Source organism: Oncorhynchus tshawytscha, linkage group LG18 (genome assembly GCF_018296145.1).
Source record: "Oncorhynchus tshawytscha isolate Ot180627B linkage group LG18, Otsh_v2.0, whole genome shotgun sequence".
In the NCBI taxonomy this organism is placed as follows: Eukaryota; Metazoa; Chordata; class Actinopteri; order Salmoniformes; family Salmonidae; genus Oncorhynchus; species Oncorhynchus tshawytscha.
This window is the reverse complement of record NC_056446.1, coordinates 40,998,715-41,021,214: the sequence shown is the minus strand read 5'-3', so window position 1 is coordinate 41,021,214 and position 22,500 is coordinate 40,998,715. Positions and strand designations below refer to the sequence as shown.

The window sequence follows — 22,500 nt, the reverse complement described above, 5'->3', positions numbered from 1 at the left end:
GTCCTCCTCCCAGGAGCCAGGAGATTACCCTGCGGGGTCAGAAACAGAGACAAGAGAATCCTGGGGTAAAATACTTCCACCTAAGCCAGTGTTCCACTACAACACGGAGCCAGATGAGTGCTCCGTCCACTTCAGGTGTGATACTATTTAAATCTCAATGTCTGTTGGTTACTGTTTGTTTCCTGTTGTGTTTCTATGTAATGTGTGAGTTTTGAAAATAATTTCCTCTTGTAGGATAATACATGTCAATCAATCAATCAATCAATCAATCAATCAATCAATCAATCAATCGCTTCAGCACCAGTCAGGCTACCGCCAGGCGCCTCCAGGCCCAGAGAGAAGAGTTGGCCTACCTGAAGGCTATACAGCATGGAAACCAGGCAGTGGTGGAGAACCTAGTCCAGTACATAGGAGCAGAGCTGGGGGAGGAGCAGCGCTATGAGGACGTCATCGAGGAAAACATAGTGGGCATCAGGTTTGTGACTATCCTTTGCAATTTTACATGTCATTACATTTTAGTCAGTATTACGCTATTATCTTACTGGCAGTGTATTGAAATAAGTTAGGGTTAAAACAACCACATATCATTGCAAGTAAAAATGACAAAATAACCATAATCTGCTAAATGAGTACTTTGGAGTGTGGTTCATTTAGATTCATCAGATGTGGTTCATTTAGATTTTCTACAGATTTAACAAACGAGGACAGAATCATCATTGAACGATAAGGTGAGTGAGAATACAATGTGCAATGCCATCAGGGAAGAGCAGCAGAGCTGTGATGGTGTATTATGTCATTATGTTGTGTATTATGTCATTATGTTGTGTATTATGTCATCAGGGAGGAGCACCAGAGCTGTGACGGTGTATTATGTCATTATGTTGTGTATTATGTCATTATGTTGTGTATTATGTCATCAGGGAGGAGCAGCAGAGCTGTGGGTGTATTATGTCATTATGTTGTGTATTGTGTCATTATGTTGTGTATTATGTCATCAGGGAGGAGCACAGAGCTGTAACTGTGTATTATGTCATCAGGGAGGAGCACCAGAGCTGTAACTGTGTATTATGTCATCAGGGAGGAGCACCAGAGCTGTAACTGTGTATTATGTCATCAGGGAGGAGCACCAGGCTGTGACGGTGTATTATGTCATTATGTTGTGTATTATGTCATTATGTTGTGTATTATGTCATCAGGGAGGAGCACAGAGCTGTAACTGTGTATTATGTCATCAGGGAGGAGCAGCAGAGCTGTAACTGTGTATTATGTCATCAGGGAGGAGCACCAGAGCTGTGACGGTGTATTATGTCATTATGTTGTGTATTGTGTCATTATGTTGTGTATTATGTCATCAGGGAGGAGCAAGAGCTGTGACGGTGTATTATGTCATTATGTTGTGTATTATGTCATTATGTTGTGTATTATGTCATCAGGGAGGAGCACCAGAGCTGTAACTGTGTATTATGTCATTATGTTGTGTATTATGTCATTATGTTGTGTATTATGTCATCAGGGAGGAGCAGCAGAGCTGTGACGGTGTATTATGTCATTATGTTGTGTATTATGTCATCAGGGAGGAGCAATCAGAGCTGTAATCAATGTATTATGTCATTATGTTGTGTATTATGTCATCAGGGAGGAGCACCAGAGCTGTGACGGTGTATTATGTCATTATGTTGTGTATTATGTCATCAGGGAGGAGCAGCAGAGCTGTGACGGTGTATTATGTCATTATGTCATCAGGGAGGAGCACAGAGCTGTAACTGTGTATTATGTCATCAGGGAGGAGCACCAGAGCTGTAACTGTGTATTATGTCATCAGGGAGGAGCACCAGAGCTGTAACTGTGTATTATGTCATCAGGGAGGAGCACCAGAGCTGTAACTGTGTATTATGTCATCAGGGAGGAGCACCAGAGCTGTGACGGTGTATTATGTCATCAGGGAGGAGCACCAGAGCTGTGACGGTGTATTATGTCATTATGTCATCAGGGAGGAGCACCAGAGCTGTGACGGTGTATTATGTCATCAGGGAGGAGCACCAGAGCTGTAACTGTGTATTATGTCATCAGGGAGGAGCACCAGAGCTGTGACTGTGTATTATGTCATCAGGGAGGAGCACCAGAGCTGTAACTGTGTATTATGTCATCAGGGAGGAGCACCAGAGCTGTGACGGTGTATTATGTCATTATGTTGTGTATTGTGTCATTATGTTGTGTATTATGTCATCAGGGAGGAGCAGCAGAGCGGTGACGGTGTATTATGTCATTATGTTGTGTATTATGTCATCAGGGAGGAGCACAGAGCTGGTGACGGTGTATTATGTCATTATGTTGTGTATTATGTCATCAGGGAGGAGCAGCAGAGCTGTGACGGTGTATTATGTCATTATGTTGTGTATTATGTCATTATGTTGTGTATTATGTCATCAGGGAGGAGCACCAGAGCTGTAACTGTGTATTATGTCATTATGTTGTGTATTATGTCATTATGTTGTGTATTATGTCATCAGGGAGGAGCAGCAGAGCTGTGACGGTGTATTATGTCATTATGTTGTGTATTATGTCATCAGGGAGGAGCAGCAGAGCTGTAACGGTGTATTATGTCATTATGTTGTGTATTATGTCATCAGGGAGGAGCACAGAGCTGTGACGGTGTATTATGTCATTATGTTGTGTATTATGTCATTATGTTGTGTATTATGTCATCAGGGAGGAGCACCAGAGCTGTGATGGTGTATTATGTCATTATGTTGTGTATTATGTCATCAGGGAGGAGCAGCAGAGCTGTGACTGTATTATGTCATTATGTCATCAGGGAGGAGCACAGAGCTGTAACTGTGTATTATGTCATCAGGGAGGAGCACCAGAGCTGTAACTGTGTATTATGTCATCAGGGAGGAGCACCAGAGCTGTGACGGTGTATTATGTCATTATGTTGTGTATTGTGTCATTATGTTGTGTATTATGTCATCAGGGAGGAGCAGCAGAGCGGTGACGGTGTATTATGTCATTATGTTGTGTATTATGTCATCAGGGAGGAGCACAGAGCTGTGACGGTGTATTATGTCATTATGTCATCAGGGAGGAGCACAGAGCTGTAACTGTGTATTATGTCATCAGGGAGGAGCACCAGAGCTGTGACGGTGTATTATGTCATTATGTTGTGTATTATGTCATCAGGGAGGAGCACAGAGCTGTAACTGTGTATTATGTCATCAGGGAGGAGCACCAGAGCTGTGACGGTGTATTATGTCATTATGTTGTGTATTGTGTCATTATGTTGTGTATTATGTCATCAGGGAGGAGCAGCAGAGCTGATGACGGTGTATTATGTCATTATGTTGTGTATTATGTCATCAGGGAGGAGCAGCAGAGCTGTGACGGTGTATTATGTCATTATGTTGTGTATTATGTCATTATGTTGTGTATTATGTCATCAGGGAGGAGCAGCAGAGCTGTGACGGTGTATTATGTCATTATGTTGTGTATTATGTCATCAGGGAGGAGCACCAGAGCTGTGACGGTGTATTATGTCATTATGTTGTGTATTATGTCATCAGGGAGGAGCAGCAGAGCTGTGACGGTGTATTATGTCATTATGTCATCAGGGAGGAGCACAGAGCTGTAACTGTGTATTATGTCATCAGGGAGGAGCAGCAGAGCGGTGACGGTGTATTATGTCATTATGTTGTGTATTATGTCATCAGGGAGGAGCACCAGAGCTGTAACTGTGTATTATGTCATCAGGGAGGAGCACCAGAGCTGTAACTGTGTATTATGTCATCAGGGAGGAGCACCAGAGCTGTGACGGTGTATTATGTCATTATGTTGTGTATTGTGTCATTATGTTGTGTATTATGTCATCAGGGAGGAGCAGCAGAGCGGTGACAGTGTATTATGTCATTATGTTGTGTATTATGTCATTATGTCATCAGGGAGGAGCAGCAGAGCGGTGACGGTGTATTATGTCATTATGTTGTGTATTATGTCATCAGGGAGGAGCAGCAGAGCTGTGACGGTGTATTATGTCATTATGTTGTGTATTATGTCATTATGTTGTGTATTATGTCATCAGGGAGGAGCACCAGAGCTGTAACTGTGTATTATGTCATTATGTTGTGTATTATGTCATTATGTTGTGTATTATGTCATCAGGGAGGAGCAGCAGAGCTGTGACGGTGTATTATGTCATTATGTTGTGTATTATGTCATCAGGGAGGAGCAGCAGAGCTGTAACGGTGTATTATGTCATTATGTTGTGTATTATGTCATCAGGGAGGAGCAGCAGAGCGATGACGGTGTATTATGTCATTATGTTGTGTATTATGTCATCAGGGAGGAGCAGCAGAGCTGTGACGGTGTATTATGTCATTATGTTGTGTATTATGTCATCAGGGAGGAGCACCAGAGCTGTAACTGTGTATTATGTCATCAGGGAGGAGCACCAGAGCTGTGACGGTGTATTATGTCATTATGTTGTGTATTATGTCATCAGGGAGGAGCAGCAGAGCGATGACGGTGTATTATGTCATTATGTTGTGTATTATGTCATCAGGGAGGAGCAGCAGAGCTGTAACTGTGTATTATGTCATTATGTTGTGTATTATGTCATTATGTTGTGTATTGTGTCATTATGTTGTGTATTATGTCATCAGGGAGGAGCAGCAGAGCTGTAACGGTGTATTATGTCATTATGTTGTGTATTATGTCATCAGGGAGGAGCAGCAGAGCTGTGACGGTGTATTATGTCATTATGTTGTGTATTATGTCATCAGGGAGGAGCAGCAGAGCTGTGACTGTGTATTATGTCATTATGTTGTGTATTATGTCATTATGTTGTGTATTATGTCATCAGGGAGGAGCACCAGAGCTGTGACGGTGTATTATGTCATTATGTTGTGTATTGTGTCATTATGTTGTGTATTATGTCATCAGGGAGGAGCAGCAGAGCGATGACGGTGTATTATGTCATTATGTTGTGTATTATGTCATCAGGGAGGAGCAGCAGAGCTGTGACGGTGTATTATGTCATTATGTTGTGTATTATGTCATCAGGGAGGAGCACCAGAGCTGTGACGGTGTATTATGTCATTATGTTGTGTATTGTGTCATTATGTTGTGTATTATGTCATCAGGGAGGAGCAGCAGAGCTGTAACGGTGTATTATGTCATTATGTTGTGTATTATGTCATCAGGGAGGAGCAGCAGAGCGATGACGGTGTATTATGTCATTATGTTGTGTATTATGTCATTATGTTGTGTATTATGTCATCAGGGAGGAGCAGCAGAGCTGTAACGGTGTAGTCCAGAAGGTGATGGAGGATCTGGAGGGACATCTGGAAGGAGATGTACTGGAGGCTCTGACTGGGATACGGAAGTAAGTACATGGATGAAACCAGTTAGTTATTCATCTCAATCTGTCAGTCTATTATTATAATAAATCCATTAATGTAATGTTTGTATGAGACTTAAACACCCAAAAGAGCAAACATAGGGCAAGGAAAAACCTTGACACAGCCATCCTCCTCCGGTCTGCCACTGAGAGATCCATTCCATAGACAGGACAGGCAGCCAGAGAGGAACAGAGACATTCACATACTGTATTAGCGTGATCTAATCTGCTGAGAGACAGGAACTCCTCCCGGCTCATTGATTAGTTTATACAGAGCTCTATTAACAGTCACCTTAGCAACCACTGTTTTCCCCCAGTCCATTAACGAGCCCCTTATTGACTCAGACTCCCTGTTCTTCCCAGACATTCACAACCCTACTGTGTCCTCATCAGAACCAAGATGTGGCCTGGGTCTGAGTGACGTATTTACCTTGATTACCATCAAGGCCTCTCTGTGGTTTAATTACTGTAATAAATCCTGTGTCCTCATCAGAACCCATTGTCTTACGTCAAACAACGTGCATTCATCTGTACTATGTACACCACCATTTCCCTCTTTACCATGTGTTTTCCAAACTTTCTCTACGTTTCCTGACTCCTCTCCTTCTCACCCTCCTACACTTCTTCCCTCCCTCCTACTCTTCTATCCTCCCTCCTGCATTTCTTCCCTCCCTCCTACTCTTCTATCCTCCCTCCTGCACTTCTTCCCTCCCTCCTACTCTTCTATCCTCCCTCCTACTCTTCTATCCTCCCTCCTGCACTTCTTCCCTCCCTCCAACTCTTCTATCCTCCCTCCTACTCTTCTTCCCTCCCTCCAACTCTTCTATCCTCCCTCCTACCCTCTTCCCTCCCTCCAACTCTTCTTCTCTCCCTCCAACTCCTATCCTCCCTCCTACTCTTCTTCCCTCCCTCCTACTCTTCTATCCTCCCTCTATCCTTCCCTCCTCCTACTCTTCTATCCTCCCTCCTACTCTTCTTCCCTCCCTCCAACTTTTCTATCCTCCCTCCAAATCTTCTTCCCTCCTCCCTACTCTTCTTCCCTCACTCCTACTCTTCTTCCCTCCCTCCAACACTTCTATCCTCCCTCCTACTCTTCTTCCCTCCCTCCTACTCTTCTATCCTCCCTCCTACTCTTCTTCTCTCCCTCCTACTCTTCTTCTCTCCTTTCTACTCTTCTTCTCTCCCACCTACTCCTCTTCCCTCCCTCCTACTCTTCTTCTCTCCCACCTACTCTTCTTCTCTCCCTCCTACTCTGCTTCTCTCCTTCCTACTCTTCTTCTCTCCCAACTACTCTTCTTCTCTCCCTCCTACTCTTCTTCTCTCCTTCCTACTCTTCTCTCCTCCCTACTGCTCTTCTTCCCTCCTTCCTACTCTTCTTCTCTCCTTCCTACTCTTCTTCCCTCCTTCCTACTCTTCTTCTCCCCCTCTTCTACTCTTCTCCTACCCTTCTCTCCCTCCTACTCTTCTTCACTCTCTCCTACTCTTCTTCTCTCCCTCCTACCCTTCTCTCCCTCCTACTCTTCTTCTCTCCTCCCTCCTACTCTTCTCTCCTCCCCCTACTCTTCTTATCTCCCTCCTACTCTTCTTCTCTCCTTCCTACTCTTCTCTCCTCCCTCATACTCTTCTCTCCTCCCTCCTACTATTCTTACCTCCCTCCTACTCTTCTTCTCTCCCTCCTACTCTTCTCTCCTCCCTCCTACTCTTTTTCTCTCCTTCCTACTCTTCTCTCCTCCCTCCTACTCTTCTCTCCTCCCTCCTACTCTTCTCTCCTCCATCCTACTCTTCTCTCCTCCCTCCTACTCTTTTTCTCTCCCTCTTGTTGACACTGTGTTTGTCTTGTCTCCTTGCATGGCAGAATCAAAGAGGTGTCCCTGCCTAACCTCTCCTCCATTCATACCGCTTTCCCTCTTTTATCTCCCTCCATCCTCTGCCCTCTCTCTCCCTCCCTCCATCCTCCCCTCTCTCCCTGCTAACCCTGTTTGTCTTGTCTCATTTCATGACAGAATAAAAGAGGAGTCCCTGCCTAACCTCCTCTTCTCCATTCCTACCACCTTTTCTCTCTGTCTTTGAGCTGACACTCCTCTCCCCGCTGACACTGTCTATTTAACTTGTCTCCTTTCATGACAGAATCAAAGAGGAGTCCCTGGCGTTCGAGGGCCTCTTCCAGGCAGCAGCAGACATCGCCATGAGGCTGGATACCTTGTCTCAGACCCTCCACGCCTCCTTCACCAAACAGCTCAAAGACTCTCTCAAAACTTTACGTCGCTAAGGAGATTGTCTGGTCTCAGAACTGTTTGTGCGGTCTCTCCAGTTCCTATGGTCTTTGCTGTGACTCTTTTGTAGCCTGGTCTCAGATATGTGTGTGCAAGAGAGCACAAACAGCTATTGGACCAGGCAACTAAGGCCTAGATTAAATCAGATCAAGTGTAAAGCGGCAATAGCCGACACCCACATAGCTGATGTTTTGGCGGAGGTGCAACTGCGTAGGAGCTTGTCAAAAATTAGTTGAGCAGCAGCTCATGTGATCATTGTCATGAAGTTCAGAACAAGAAAGTATAGGCCATATAGGAATAATTACACTGAAACTAAAAAAAATCATTCAATTAAGTAATGAAGATTTGATTAGCCTTATCGAGGTGTAGATTACATCTCAAACGCCAGTGTTCGAAATTTCTCTGAATGCGACTCCTCTGCAGCCAATTGCAATGTCCACTTTAGGTATAAATCTGGGAGCCGCTTGTGGATTTGACAGTTCTAATGCATTCCACCTCTGCCGCTGCCAAAACAACCGCTATGCAGATGTCTGCTAGCACAGATCTGATGGAATCTAGTCCTAAGTAGAACGCTCTACTCTTCTTCTCTCCCTCCTGCTCTTCTTCCCTCCTTCCTGCTCTTCTTCTCTCCCTTCTACTCTTCTTCTCTCCCTCCTACTCTTCTTCTCTCCCTCCTACTCTTCTTCTCTCCCTCCTACTCTTCTTCTCTCCTTCTCTTCTTCCCTCCCTCCTACTCTTCTTCCCTCCCTCCTACTCTTCTTCCCTCCATCCTGCTCTTCTTCCCTCCTACTCTTCTTCCCTCCTTCCTTCTTCTCTCCCTCCTACTCTTCCTCCTACTCTTCTTCCCTCCTTCCTGCTCTTCTTCTCTCCCTCCTACTCTTCTTCCCTCCTTCCTGCTCTTCTTCTCTCCCTCCTACTCTTCTTCCCTCCTTCCTACTCTTCTTCTCTCCCTCCTACTCTTCTTCCCTCCTTCCTGCTCTTCTTCTCTCCCTCCTACTCTTCTTCCCTCCTTCCTGCTCTTCTTCTCTCCCTCCTACTCTTCTTCCCTCCTTCCTGCTCTTCCTCCTACTCTTCAATAGGCAAGTCAGTTAAGAACAAATTCTTATTTTCAATGACGGCCTAGGAACAGTGGGTTAACTGCCTGTTCAGGGGCAGAACGACAGATTTGTACCTTGTCAGCTCAGGGATTTGAACTTGCAAACTTCCGGTTACTAGTCCAACGCTCTAACCACTAGGCTACTCTGTCGCACTCCTACTCTTCTTCTCTCCCTCCTACTTCCTTCCTACTCTTCTTCCCTCCCTCCTACTCTTTTTCTCTCCCTCCTACTCTTCTTTCCTCTCTCCTACTCTTCTTCCCCCCTCCTACTCTTCTTCCCCCCCTCCTACCCTTCTTCTCTCCCTCCTACTTCCTTCCTACTCTTCTTCCCTCCCTCCTACTCTTTTTCTCTCCCTCCTACTCTTCTTTCCTCCCTCCTACCTTTTTCTCTTCTTCTTCCCCCCTCCTACCCTTTTTCTCTCCCTCCTACTCTTCTTCCCTCCCTCCTACCCTTTTTCTCTCCCTCCTACTCTTCTTCCTCTCCCTCCTTCCCTTTTTCTCTCCCTCCTACTCTTCTTCCCTCCCTCCTACTCTTCTTCCCCCCCTAAACCTCTCCTGAACCTTTTTTTCTCCCTCCTACTCTTCTTCCCTCCCTCCTACCCTTTTTCTCTCCCTCCTACTCTTCTTCCCTCCCTCCTACCAAAATGCTTTTTTTCTCTTATTCCAAAAACTCCTACTCTTCTTCCCTCCCTCCTACTCTTCTTCCCTCCCTCCTACTCTTCTTCCCCCTCCTACTCTTCTTTCCTCTCTCCTACTCTTCTTCCCTCCCTCCTACTTTCTTCCCCCCCTCCTACGCTTCACCTTCCCTCCTTCAGGCTACTAATACAACCTTCAGCATCTGTGTCTCTCGTCAAAACCTAAACCTCTCTGGTCTGAACCTAGAGGTGTGTAGTTTTTTCTACTAAACAGATGCTCTGACAGGAATGTTCTTTCTGCTCAGTGTACTTTAAGTGAACCGTGAGTGTGCTGACAGCTATGGAATAAATGGTAGAGGATTTATGCTGAGATTTTGGACCAGAGATTTGTAATGAACAGTCACTGTACTGTACTGTACCGTAGCTGTTTAATACAGTAGCACTCATGTGTGACCAAACGCTATCAAAGACAAAATGCCAAGTCAGTACTTTTTCTGTTTACAATTATTCCAAAAAACATTAAGTTGTTCATACTGAGCAGTTCAGCATATAATTATATCATAGTATGTCATGTATTTCAAACCAGATTTTCCATCCAGTAAATTGCTATTATTACTGGATTTAAAAAAACAAAAACGAATATGTCAGTCGGAAGTTTTGAAACCAAATATATTTCGTTACGCCCAAACGGCATTTTATTCCCTGTTTGGTGCACTACTGTTGACCAAAGCCCTATTCAGGAGGGCACTATATCGGGAATAGGGTGGAATTTGTGACACAAGCTCTATATCTGTCATAGTAGTACCGGCAGCTCTGGTTAGCCTGAGTATTATGGTACATCTTTATTGGTCTGTCTAGGTACCAGGGTAGTATGGTCTGTCTGTATTGGTCTGTCTAGGTACCAGGGTAGTATGGTCTGTCTGTATTGGTCTGTCTAGGTACCAGGGTAGTATGGTCTGTCTGTATTGGTCTGTCTAGGTACCAGGTCTGTATTGGTCTGTCTAGGTACCAGGGTAGTATGGTCTGTCTGTATTGGTCTGTCTATGTACCAGGGTAGTATGGTCTGTCTGTATTGGTCTGTCTACGTACCAGGGTAGTATGGTCTGTCTAGGTACCAGGGTAGTATGGTCTGTCTGTATTGGTCTGGGTAAGGGTGGAGACCAGGACAGGTTCAGGGCAGATGCTTGAAGGGAGGTTCCCCTCTCTTGTTCTATGAAAGCAGAAGCCTGGAATACACACTGATCATCATTATGTTTCTCTGTTGTTTATCAGTGAAAATACACAAATGCAATTAGTGATATTCAGCTCAAATTCCAGGCTTGAAAACCAAAGGGTTTATTTGCAAATAAAGGGAATTGTATACAAATACAATGAAGCTTGGTCTCGCTGGGTTATATTTGAGAGGGGGTATGTTATGCTGTGAGGGAAATATGGTTTTCAGAGACATACTGTATATATTGTATGCAGTGAGTTGGTGAGGAAAGGGGCAGGCCGGGGTGATTGTGACTTTGACCCCCATTCCTTGTCAGAGTTCAAATGACAACCCCATGCTGTCAAATGGGTTGGAAACATAGGGTACATCCTAAATGACAGCCTAGTCCCTATATAGTGCACTACTTTATGGCACCCTATTCCCTATATAGCGCACTACTTTGGACCAGGGCCCAAGTATAGAGTGCTATTTGGTATGCACCTACACACAGCCCTGATCTGAAGTATACAAAACCAATTAGGCTTTATATAGATGGGTTCCACTGGGGTAATGTTGTGTAAGGTTACAGGGTGTAATGGTGTGTAAGGTTACAGGGGGTAATGTTGTGTATGGCTACAGGGGGTAATGCTGTGTATGGCTACCAGGGTAGTGCTGTGTATGGTTACAGGGGTAATGCTGTGTATGGTTACAGGGGGTAATGCTGTGTATGGATACCAGGGTAATGTTGTGTATGGTTACAGGGGTAATGCTGGGTATGGTTAGGGGGATAATGCTGTGTAAGGTTACAGGGGGTAATGTTGTGTATGGTTACAGGGGGTAATGTTGTGTATGGTTACAGGGTGTATTGTTGTGTATGGTTAGAGGGGGTAATGCTGTGTATGGTTACATGGGGCAATGTTGTATGGTTACAGGGGGTAATGTTGTGTATGGTTACAGGGGATAATGTTGTGTATGCTTACAGGTGGTAATGTTGTGTATGGTCACAGGGGGTAATGTTGTGTGGTTACAGGGGTAATGTTGTATGGTTACAGGGGTCACAGGGGGTATTGCTGTGTGGTTACAGGGGGTAATGTTGTATGGTTACAGGGGGTAATGTTGTATGGTTACAGGGGGTATTGTTGTATGGTTACAGGGGGTATTGTTGTGTATGGTTAGAGGGGGTAATTCTGTGTATGGTTAGCGGGGGTAATGTTGTATGGTTACAGGGGTCATGTTGTATGGTTACAGGGGGTAATGTTGTATGGTTACAGGGGGTAATGTTGTATTGTTACAGGGGTCATGTTGTATGGTTACAGGGGTAATGTTGTATGATTACAGGGGGTCATGTTGTATGGTTACAGGGGGTCATGTTGTATGGTTACAGGGGGTATTGTTGTGTATGGTTACAGGGGTATTGTTGTGTATGGTTAGAGGGGGTAATTCTGTGTATGGTTAGCGGGGGTAATGTTGTATGGTTACAGGGGGTCATGTTGTATGGTTACAGGGGGTAATGTTGTAAAGGAATCATAGTACTACCATGAGATGGTGGGGAGGCCATGCTGGTTATTGCCTGAGTTACTTTGACCCCCGTCCCTTTAAAAGGTCAAACAACGACATGAGATAATTTATCTCCTAGTCCGGCTCAGTGGGAGTTTCAACTTTAGTCTATATGAGTTTCTGTTCTGTCCCTAGTTCTCTTTCTGTTGTAGAAAGATGTACTGTATGTACTTGTTGTTGCAGTCTTTTATGGGAGGTGCCTTCACCCTTTCTTTTTTAGGATGTTTTTAATGTTGTAATTATGAAATGATAAAGACAAACCATGTTATGTCAAAATGTAGTAAATATTTTAACTAAATGTAATCGAAAATGTAATCTACGTAATCCCCAAAAGTAATTATTTATCATGAGAGGACCATAAATATTAACTTAGTGATGCTGCATATTCGTAGAAAGGTTCAAGTCTCACCTTTCTGGTAAAAATCGTTATAAATTGCTGAGGTGTCGTCACTTTTGAGGACACAAGCTCAAGTATATAGTACAAATATGATACATATTTTATATTATGGCATTCCTTTTCAACAAAACTATATGAATAAGTCTTGAAATGATTTATATGCTTTGTAAATATATTATAATCAAATTATGAAACAACTAAGTATAAGATTTCACCTTCCTTATAACTGTAAAATACAATTATTTTAGATGAATGGTTATAAATCAATCTCTGATGAAACCACTCTCTCCTGCTGTGCTACGATGTCAGGGTTTCCGGCATGTGTTTTGTCAGTTGTTTGTGACGTAGGGTTCAGCCGGGAGTTGATGGACAGTCGGAAGAGCGAATTAAAATGGTGGGAGGGACATCCCAGCGTCAAGTGGTTTCAGATTTCACATCCTACGTCACACAGGCTCAGACAATATACTACTGTGTCCGTGGGAACAAGGACTGTCGTTCACAGCAAGCCATTTCCAATTCAATTCAAGGGCTTTATTGGCATGGGAAACATGTGTTAACATTGCCAAAGCAAGTGAGGTAGATAATATATAAAGTGAATATATAAAGTCAAATAAACAATAAAAATTAACAGTAAACATTACACATACAGAAGTTTCAAAACAATAAAGACATTACAAATGTCATATTATATATATATACAGTGTTCTAACAATGTACAAATGGTTAAAGGACACAAGATAAAATAAATAAGCATAAATATGTGTTGTATTTACAATGGTGTTTGTTCTTCACTGGTTGCCCTTTTCTCATGGCAACAGGTCACACATCTTGCTGCTGTGATGTCACACTGTGGAATTTCACCCAACAGATATGGGAGTTCCATCTAAGTTGTCTACAGATCGATTTATAAGCAAAAATGTTGGTTGGAACCGGTCCCAGGACAATGCATTTCCCCCAAACAGGGGACTTTACATCAGTATAGGACATATATTTATGTTACAGTTGTTTTATTGAATCCTGATGAAAATAAACTTCTATCTAAAAATATGTTTTTGTTGTTGTTGTGCAAAATGTTTTTCTCAATCCGTTCATTCACCTGTGCTGCCCTCTAGCTGTCTCTTACAATAACATCAACTAACTCATAGCCATAAGCACTTCTTCAGCTGTGTCCCAAACTCTTTTCCTATCAGTGGTCCATCCATCATCCAGTCATTAACAAGTTAGTCTTTGGTTCTAGAGACTCTTGAATAGAGCATATCATACCCACATAGCTCAGCGCTACACATTCAAGTAACACTGCGCAAAATAAGTACAAAAAACTTATTATTTTTTGTATATTCACACAGAAAAAAAGCAAAATGAACTTTTATTTAAATGAAAGTTATACCTAGTCTGCGATGACATTTTTAGTTGCCTCCTGTTTCATTATTTTGTTTTACTCGTTCTTTGAAAGTACACAACTGTTTAATGTTGACATGGCCATGTCAAGGCTTTATGGAGATTCAATCTAGTTCTCCTGCGTCTCTTACCATATATGGGCAGCGGGGGAGAGAGTCCGGGAAGGAGGGAGAGTAGACTCGGTCAGTCAATGCCACCGCTGCAGGGGCAGTGGGATGGGGCAGGGGCACGGGATGGGGCAGCGGCACGGGATGGGGCAGCGGCACGGGGGCATGGGATGGGGCAGCGGGGGATGGGGCAGCGGGATGGGGCAGCGGCACGGGATGGGGCAGGGGCAGTGGGATGGGGCAGCGGCACGGATGGGGCAGGGGCAGTGGGATGGGGCAGCGGCACGGGATAGGGCAGCGGGATGGGGCATGGGGCAGGGGCAGTGGGATGGGGCAGCGGCACGGGATGGGGCAGCGGCACGGGATGGGGCAGGGGCAGTGGGATGGGGCAGCGGCACCGGATGGGGCAGGGGGCAGCGGCACGGGATGGGGCAGCGGCACGGGATGGGGCAGCGGCACCGGATGGGGCAGCGGCACGGGATGGGGCAGCGGCACGGGATGGGGCAGAGGCACGGGATGGGGCAGCGGCACGGGATGGGGCATGGGGGATGGGGCAGCGGCACGGGATGGGGCAGCGGGGATGGGGCAGCGGCACGGGATGGGGCAGCGGCACCGGATGGGGCATGGGGCAGCGGCACGGGATGGGGCAGGGGCAGGCGGCACCGGATGGGGCAGCGGCACCGGATGGGGCAGCGGCACGGGATGGGGCAGGGGCAGTGGGATGGGGCAGCGGCACGGGATGGGGCAGCGGCACGGGATGGGTCAGGGGCAGTGGGATGGGGCAGCGGCACGGGATGGGGCAGCGGCACGGGATGGGGCAGCGGCACGGGATGGGGCAGGGGCAGTGGGATGGGGCAGCGGCACGGGATGGGGCAGCGGCACGGGATGGGGCAGCGGCACGGGATGGGGCAGCGGCACGGGATGGGGCAGCGGCACGGGATGGGGCAGCGGCACCGGATGGGGCACCGGCACCGGATGGGGCAGCGCTCCGGATGGGGCAGCGGCACGGGATGGGGCAGCGGCACCGGATGGGGCAGCGCACGGGATGGGGCAGCGGCACGGGATGGGGCAGCGGCACGGGATGGGGCAGGGGCAGTGGGATGGGGCAGGGGCAGTGGGATGGGGCAGCGGCACGGGATGGGGCAGGGGCAGTGGGATGGGGCAGCGGCACCGGATGGGGCAGCGGCACCGGATGGGGCACCGGCACCGGATGGGGCAGCGCTCCGTTTTTTACGCATTTGGATACATACAGCTGCTAAACGGAAACGTTGACGAGGACAGAGACGGAGAGTTGTGGAAACGACGGAGTTAAAAGTTATTCAATCAGATTAATTAATTATCATCTCTAAAGAGCACACCACTAGAAGTGGCGTTAACGTCACTCTCTCCCGCCTATCAAGCGCCTAGTATGCGATATCTGAAGTGAGGCACGGCGTCCGCTTGTCCTGATATGCCTCATACGCGAAGATGACAGGACGAGAGCGCATCTCAAGAATTGACACGGAAGCCGACTTTCTCCCCTACGTCATCATTGTTTCAAGATAACCTTTCCGGAGAGACTATCATCATATTACAAAGTCGGTGGTTTTTGATTGAAGAGAGATTTAGATAGAAACTAGATGCTTTTCAGGGAAGTAGAAAGATAGAAAGTCACCGCGGGTGAAATATGGAGCGCGGATTATTCAACCACCTGTTCTCAGCTAGGACCACTGCGTTCTGTTGTTTCTTCTTATGTGAGTCAAGTAAGTTCGTTTTATTATTTATTTGGGCTTAGATTTATCTCCTGACATTTATTGCGGTTTTTTTTCTTTCGTTTTTTTCTTTACCAAGGTGTGTGAATGCCATTGCTATGCCATTCAATGATGCAGCCGTTTAAACCTACCATGTCAGTTCCTTCATTGACAATGTGCCTAAGTCGATTTCACCATAAATAAGAAATGACGTACCATGTTCTCTCGTTCTGTGGTTCCATCGTTCCAAAACTCTCAGAATTCTCCCGCCTTTTCAATCATTTCCTCGTGTTTAAATCGACTGCTACAGCAGATGCGCTGTTGTCTGGGATCTAAAACAACCTGCTTATCGCCTTCTCGTTACTTTCTAAATGAGCCTGAGCACTGTACGCCACTCTTGATTTCTCATTCATTAAATTGCTTATTTCTCATTAAAGCTTCGGGCTAACACAACAGTTGAATACCCCCACATAACTCTAAATGTGGCAGCCGCAGACACATTGACGAGAGTTGTGCAGCTGGCTACCGTGGCTTATGCACTTCGAAGTGGAATGGGGAGGATTTTCAGACAATTTCTCCCAAGAGCACGTTTGGCCCGAGAAGTTGCTGACTCCTTCAGAGGGAGCCACTCTAGGGTACACTCTGAAACAACACACACACACACACACACACACACACACACACACACACACACACACACACACACACACACACACACACACACACACACACACACACACACACACACACACACACACACACACACACACACACACACACACACACACACACAACACTCTAATGTGCTGCCCAAGGGGCTACACGCCCTGCCGAAACAATTTGATCAGTGTCCAAGATCCCAAAGATCCAAGCGCTAGACATGGAACTGAGGTGTCATCTCTTCTTTTCTCACTCCGTTGACAGGCGGGGCTTTGATCTGCGGTGTTCGATGGCTTTTTGTCAAACCCGGAGCATCTGGTCTCGGATAGTCTCTGCAGCGTGCTGGTCTTATTCCAGACGGAAGGACAGATGCGTAGTCACAGCGGAGCTTCAAGTACGCGCATAATTGAAGTATGGTGTGATGCAAAGAAGATGCCTTGCCAGAATTAGAACACGTGCATTTTTGTAAGACTGTGGTAGACCAAATATTTTTTTTTGCAACGTATCCTATCTACAGGTTACATAAATAGTGTCATAGCAGTTTGTACACGTTCCTGATCTCCAACCTACCTCAGCTAGGTAATTGGTTCATAACGACATGAATCACTTTAATAGACTCTAATAGTATTACATTCAGCCCACAGGTCACTATTAGAGCTTTGAATTGCCACAACCTCCCTTCAATGCCATTTAGTCCTTTCCCATCTAAACTCTCCTGGTGCTTGCCTTCCTCCACAGACCTGTCTGACTGACTGACTGGTTGGCTGGCTGACTGACTGAATGACTGGCTGACTGAATGACTGGCTGGTTGGCTAGCTGACTGAATGACTGGCTGGCTGAATGACTGGCTGGTTGGCTAGCTGACTGAATGACTGGCTGGCTGAATGACTGGCTGGTTGGCTAGCTGACTGAATGACTGGCTGGTTGGCTGGCTGGCTGACTGAATGACTGGCTGGTTGGCTGACTGACTGAATGACTGGCTGGTTGGCTGACTGACTGAATGACTGACTGGTTGGTTGGCTGGCTGGCTGACTGAATGACTGGCTGACTGAATGACTGGCTGGTTGGCTAGCTGACTGAATGACTGGCTGGTTGGCTGGCTGGCTGACTGAATGACTGAATGACTGGCTGGTTGGCTGACTGACTGAATGACTGGCTGGTTGGCTAGCTGACTGAAAGACTGGCTGGTTGGCTGGCTGGCTGACTGAATGACTGGCTGGTTGGCTGACTGACTGACTGACTGACTGACTGGTTGGTTGGCTGGCTGGCTGACTGAATGACTGGCTGGTTGGCTGGCTGACTGAATGACTGAATGACTAAAAATGACTGGCTGGTTGGCTAGCTGACTGAATGACTGGCTGGTTGGCTAGCCGGCTGGCTGACTGAGTGACTGGCTGGTTGGCTGGCTGGCTGACTGAATGACTGGCTGGTTGGCTGACTGACTGAATGACTGACTGGTTGGTAGGCTGGCTGGCTGACTGAATGACTGGCTGGTTGGCTGGCTGACTGACTGATTGGCTGGATTGACTGACTTGCTGGTTTGACTGACTGACTGGTTCTCTGTCTGACTGACTGATTTACTGTCTGACTGGCAGGCTGGCTGTTTTGCTGACTGACAGGACCTGATTTGCTGCCTCGTAGGGTTGTTGGCCCTGGCCTTCCTCCACTGGCTGGCTGGCTGGTTTTCTGACTCGCTGACTGGCTGACTGATTAACTTGCAAACTGCCTGACTGGGTGGGTGGTTGTCTGGCTGGGTGGGTGGCTGCTTGGCTACTTTAGACAAGGCGATAATAATGACATGCTGTTGTGATCCAGAGGAGGATGACTTACAGGTTGGTAATGGTGGTGGCACACACACACACACACACACACACACACACACACACACACACACACACACACACACACACACACACACACACACACACACACACACACTGGTGCAAGTGACAAAGTGACTTGTCCTGGTGTAATATGAATGGACACTTTGTCAAAAATACATATCAACAACTTTCAAAATATTCATCATGCACCTACGAACATGAGAGCACAAAACATATGGGCCAAAATGGAGAAACTCCGTCAGGGGAAAGGGTTTGTACCAGTTATAAACTGGCAGGTAGACAGGAAAGGGTTTGTACCAGTTATAAACTGGCAGGTAGACAGGAAAGGGTTTGTACCAGTTATAAACTGGCAGGGAAACAGGAAAGGGGTTGTACCAGTTATAAACTGGCAGGGAAACAGGAAAGGGTTTGTACCAGTTATAAACTGGCAGGTAAACAGGAAAGGGTTTGTACCAGTTATAAACTGGCAGGTAAACAGGAAAGGGTTTGTACCAGTTATAAACTGGCAGGTAAACAGGAAAGGGTTTGTACCAGTTAAAGTTGACTGCTGATATATGTTTCAGGCAGGTGTCACGTAGGAAACTGGCAGGTGTCACGTAGGAAACTGGCAGGTGTCACACACTAAACTGGCAGGTGTCACACACTAAACTGGCAGGTGTCACACACTAAACTGGCAGGTGTCACACACTAAACTGGCAGGTGTCACACACTAAACTGGCAGGTGTCACACACTAAACTGGCAGGTGTCACACACTAAACTGGCAGGTGTCACACACTAAACTGGCAGGTGTCACACACTAAACTGGCAGGTGTCACACACTAAACTGGCAGGTGTCACACATTAAACTGGCAGGTGTCACACACTGGCAGGTGTCACACACTTAGCTGGCAAACTGGCAGGTGTCACACACTTAGCTGGCAGGTGTCACACACTAAACTGGCAGGTGTCACACACTAAACTGGCAGGTGTCACACATTAAACTGGCAGGTGTCACACATTAACCTGGCAGGTGTCACACACTAAACTGGCAGGTGTCACACACTAAACTGGCAGGTGTCACACACTAAACTGGCAGGTGTCACACACTAAACTGGCAGGTGTCACACATTAAACTGGCAGGTGTCACACACTAAACTGGCAGGTGTCACACATTAAACTGGCAGGTGTCACACATTAAACTGGCAGGTGTCACACATTAAACTGGCAGGTGTCACACATTAAACTGGCAGGTGTCACACACTAAACTGGCAGGTGTCACACACTTAGCTGGCAGGTGTCACACACTAAACTGGCAGGTGTCACACATTAACCTGGCAGGTGTCACACACTAAACTGGCAGGTGTCACACACTAAACTGGCAGGTGTCACACACTTAGCTGGCAGGTGTCACACACTAAACTGGCAGGTGTCACACATTAACCTGGCAGGTGTCACACATTAACCTGGCAGGTGTCACACACTAAACTGGCAGGTGTCACGCACTAAACTGGCAGGTGTCACGTAGGAAACTGGCAGGTGTCACACACTAAACTGGCAGGTGTCACACACTAACCTGGCAGGTGTCACACACTTAGCTGGCAGGTGTCACACACTAAACTGGCAGGTGTCACACACTTAGCTGGCAGGTGTCACACACTAAACTGGCAGGTGTCACACACTAAACTGGCAGGTGTCACACATTAAACTGGCAGGTGTCACACACTAAACTGGCAGGTGTCACACATTAAACTGGCAGGTGTCACACATTAAACTGGCAGGTGTCACACACTTAGCTGGCAGGTGTCACACACTAAACTGGCAGGTGTCACACATTAACCTGGCAGGTGTCACACACTAAACTGGCAGGTGTCACACATTAAACTGGCAGGTGTCACACACTAAACTGGCAGGTGTCACACACTTAGCTGGCAGGTGTCACACACTAAACTGGCAGGTGTCACACATTAACCTGGCAGGTGTCACACACTAAACTGGCAGGTGTCACATACTAAACTGGCAGGTGTCACACATTAACCTGGCAGGTGTCACACACTAAACTGGCAGGTGTCACACATTAAACTGGCAGGTGTCACACACTAAACTGGCAGGTGTCACGCACTAAACTGACAGGTGTCACACACTTAGCTGGCAGGTGTCACACACTAAACTGGCAGGTGTCACACATTAACCTGGCAGGTGTCACACACTAAACTGGCAGGTGTCACACACTAAACTGGCAGGTGTCACACACTTAGCTGGCAGGTGTCACACACTAAACTGGCAGGTGTCACACATTAACCTGGCAGGTGTCACACATTAACCTGGCAGGTGTCACACACTAAACTGGCAGGTGTCACGCACTAAACTGGCAGGTGTCACGTAGGAAACTGGCAGGTGTCACACACTAAACTGGCAGGTGTCACACACTAACCTGGCAGGTGTCACACACTTAGCTGGCAGGTGTCACACACTTAGCTGGCAGGTGTCACACACTAAACTGGCAGGTGTCACACACTAAACTGGCAGGTGTCACACATTAAACTGGCAGGTGTCACACACTAAACTGGCAGGTGTCACACATTAAACTGGCAGGTGTCACACATTAAACTGGCAGGTGTCACACACTTAGCTGGCAGGTGTCACACACTAAACTGGCAGGTGTCACACACTAAACTGGCAGGTGTCACACATTAAACTGGCAGGTGTCACACACTAAACTGGCAGGTGTCACACATTAAACTGGCAGGTGTCACACATTAAACTGGCAGGTGTCACACACTTAGCTGGCAGGTGTCACACACTAAACTGGCAGGTGTCACACATTAACCTGGCAGGTGTCACACACTAAACTGGCAGGTGTCACACATTAACTGGCAGGTGTCACACACTAAACTGGCAGGTGTCACACATAGCTGGCAGGTGTCACACACTAAACTGGCAGGTGTCACACATTAACCTGGCAGGTGTCACACACTAAACTGGCAGGTGTCACATACTAAACTGGCAGGTGTCACACATTAACCTGGCAGGTGTCACACACTAAACTGGCAGGTGTCACACATTAAACTGGCAGGTGTCACACACTAAACTGGCAGGTGTCACGCACTAAACTGGCAGGTGTCACACACTAAACTGGCAGGTGTCACACATTAACCTGGCATGTGTCACACATTAAACTGGCAGGTCATGAGGATATTTGTTCACATATAATTCACATTCATTGAATAGAGAACAGAAATGGTTTATTTTTTTGGTGTCAGTGTCATCCTGAATGACAGCTTACTGGCAGCTCAACAATAGGTTGTGTTTGTATGAGGTTGACCCCACAACACCTTCTGACTGAGACGGATGGATTAGCTCCCAGCTCATCCCTGTGGTGTGTCCTAAATGGTAGCCTGTATTCCCTGTAGTGCACTAGTGTTGATCAGAGCCCTATGGGAATGGCACTATAAAGGGAATAAGGTACCATTTGGTAAACATACCCTGCTCTGTTAGCTGCTGGAAGTAATGATGCGTGTAATTTACTGTGATTACGTTGATGAAGGGGCCAGTGGGAATCCCTTAGAATGAGATGGGGGGGGGAGAAGGAGTTCTTCCTTGTGTTTTTTGTTTTACTTTTTTGCTCAACCCTTTGCGGCACCCAGACTGAACCGTCCCCCTGTCCAGACTGAACCGTCCCCCTTGTCCAGACTGAACCGTCCCCCCTGTCCAGACTGAACCGTCCCCCTGTCCAGACTGAACCGTCCCCCTGTCCAGACTGAACCGTCCCCCTGTCCAGACTGAACCGTCCCCCTGTCCAGACTGAACCGTCCCCCTTGTCCAGACTGAACCGTCCCCTGTCCAGACTGAACCGTCCCCCTGTCCAGACTGAACCGTCCCCCTGTCCAGACTGAACCGTCCCCCTGTCCAGACTGAACCGTCCCCCTTGTCCAGACTGAACCGTCCCCCTTGTCCAGACTGAACCGTCCCCCTGTCCAGACTGAACCGTCCCCCTTGTCCAGACTGAACCGTCCCCCTGTCCAGACTGAACCGTCCCCCTGTCCAGACTGAACCGTCCCCCTGTCCAGACTGAACCGTCCCCCTGTCCAGACTGAACCGTCCCCCCCTGTCCAGACTGAACCGTATCTCCTGTCCAGACTGAACTGTCCCCCTGTCCAGACTGAACCGTCCCCCTGTCCAGACTGGACGGTCTCCCCTTGCCCAGACTGAACTGCCTGCCCAGACTGAACCGCCTGCCCA

At 47.0% G+C, this 22,500-nt stretch overlaps 2 protein-coding genes across 4 annotated transcripts in view; both read left to right on the top strand.

Annotated features, from left to right (window-relative positions):
- si:ch211-142k18.1 overlaps nucleotides 1-8,337 on the top strand; it is a 34,714-nt gene extending 26,377 nt beyond the window's left edge. Inside the window, exons 2-5 of one of the 2 annotated variants that reach the window (XM_042301088.1) lie at nucleotides 1-135; nucleotides 299-475; nucleotides 5,276-5,377; nucleotides 7,520-8,337. The exon at nucleotides 1-135 is cut by the window's left edge and continues 153 nt beyond it. In XM_042301088.1, the coding sequence (XP_042157022.1) occupies nucleotides 1-135; nucleotides 299-475; nucleotides 5,276-5,377; nucleotides 7,520-7,661 (556 nt within the window). In that variant the 3' untranslated portion in view covers nucleotides 7,662-8,337. Of the gene's footprint in view, nucleotides 136-298; nucleotides 476-5,275; nucleotides 5,378-5,755; nucleotides 5,860-7,519 lie in introns of those variants that run through there. The other variant, XM_042301089.1, reaches the window with a different exon arrangement.
- Nucleotides 8,338-15,336: 6,999 nt separating this feature from the next.
- Nucleotides 15,337-22,500, top strand: part of LOC112241706 (neuronal acetylcholine receptor subunit alpha-2) — an 84,797-nt gene continuing 77,633 nt past the window's right edge. Inside the window, exon 1 of one of the 2 annotated variants that reach the window (XM_042301086.1) lies at nucleotides 15,337-15,780. In XM_042301086.1, the coding sequence (XP_042157020.1) occupies nucleotides 15,714-15,780 (67 nt within the window). In that variant the 5' untranslated portion in view covers nucleotides 15,337-15,713. Of the gene's footprint in view, nucleotides 15,790-22,500 lie in introns of both variants that reach the window. The other variant, XM_042301085.1, reaches the window with a different exon arrangement.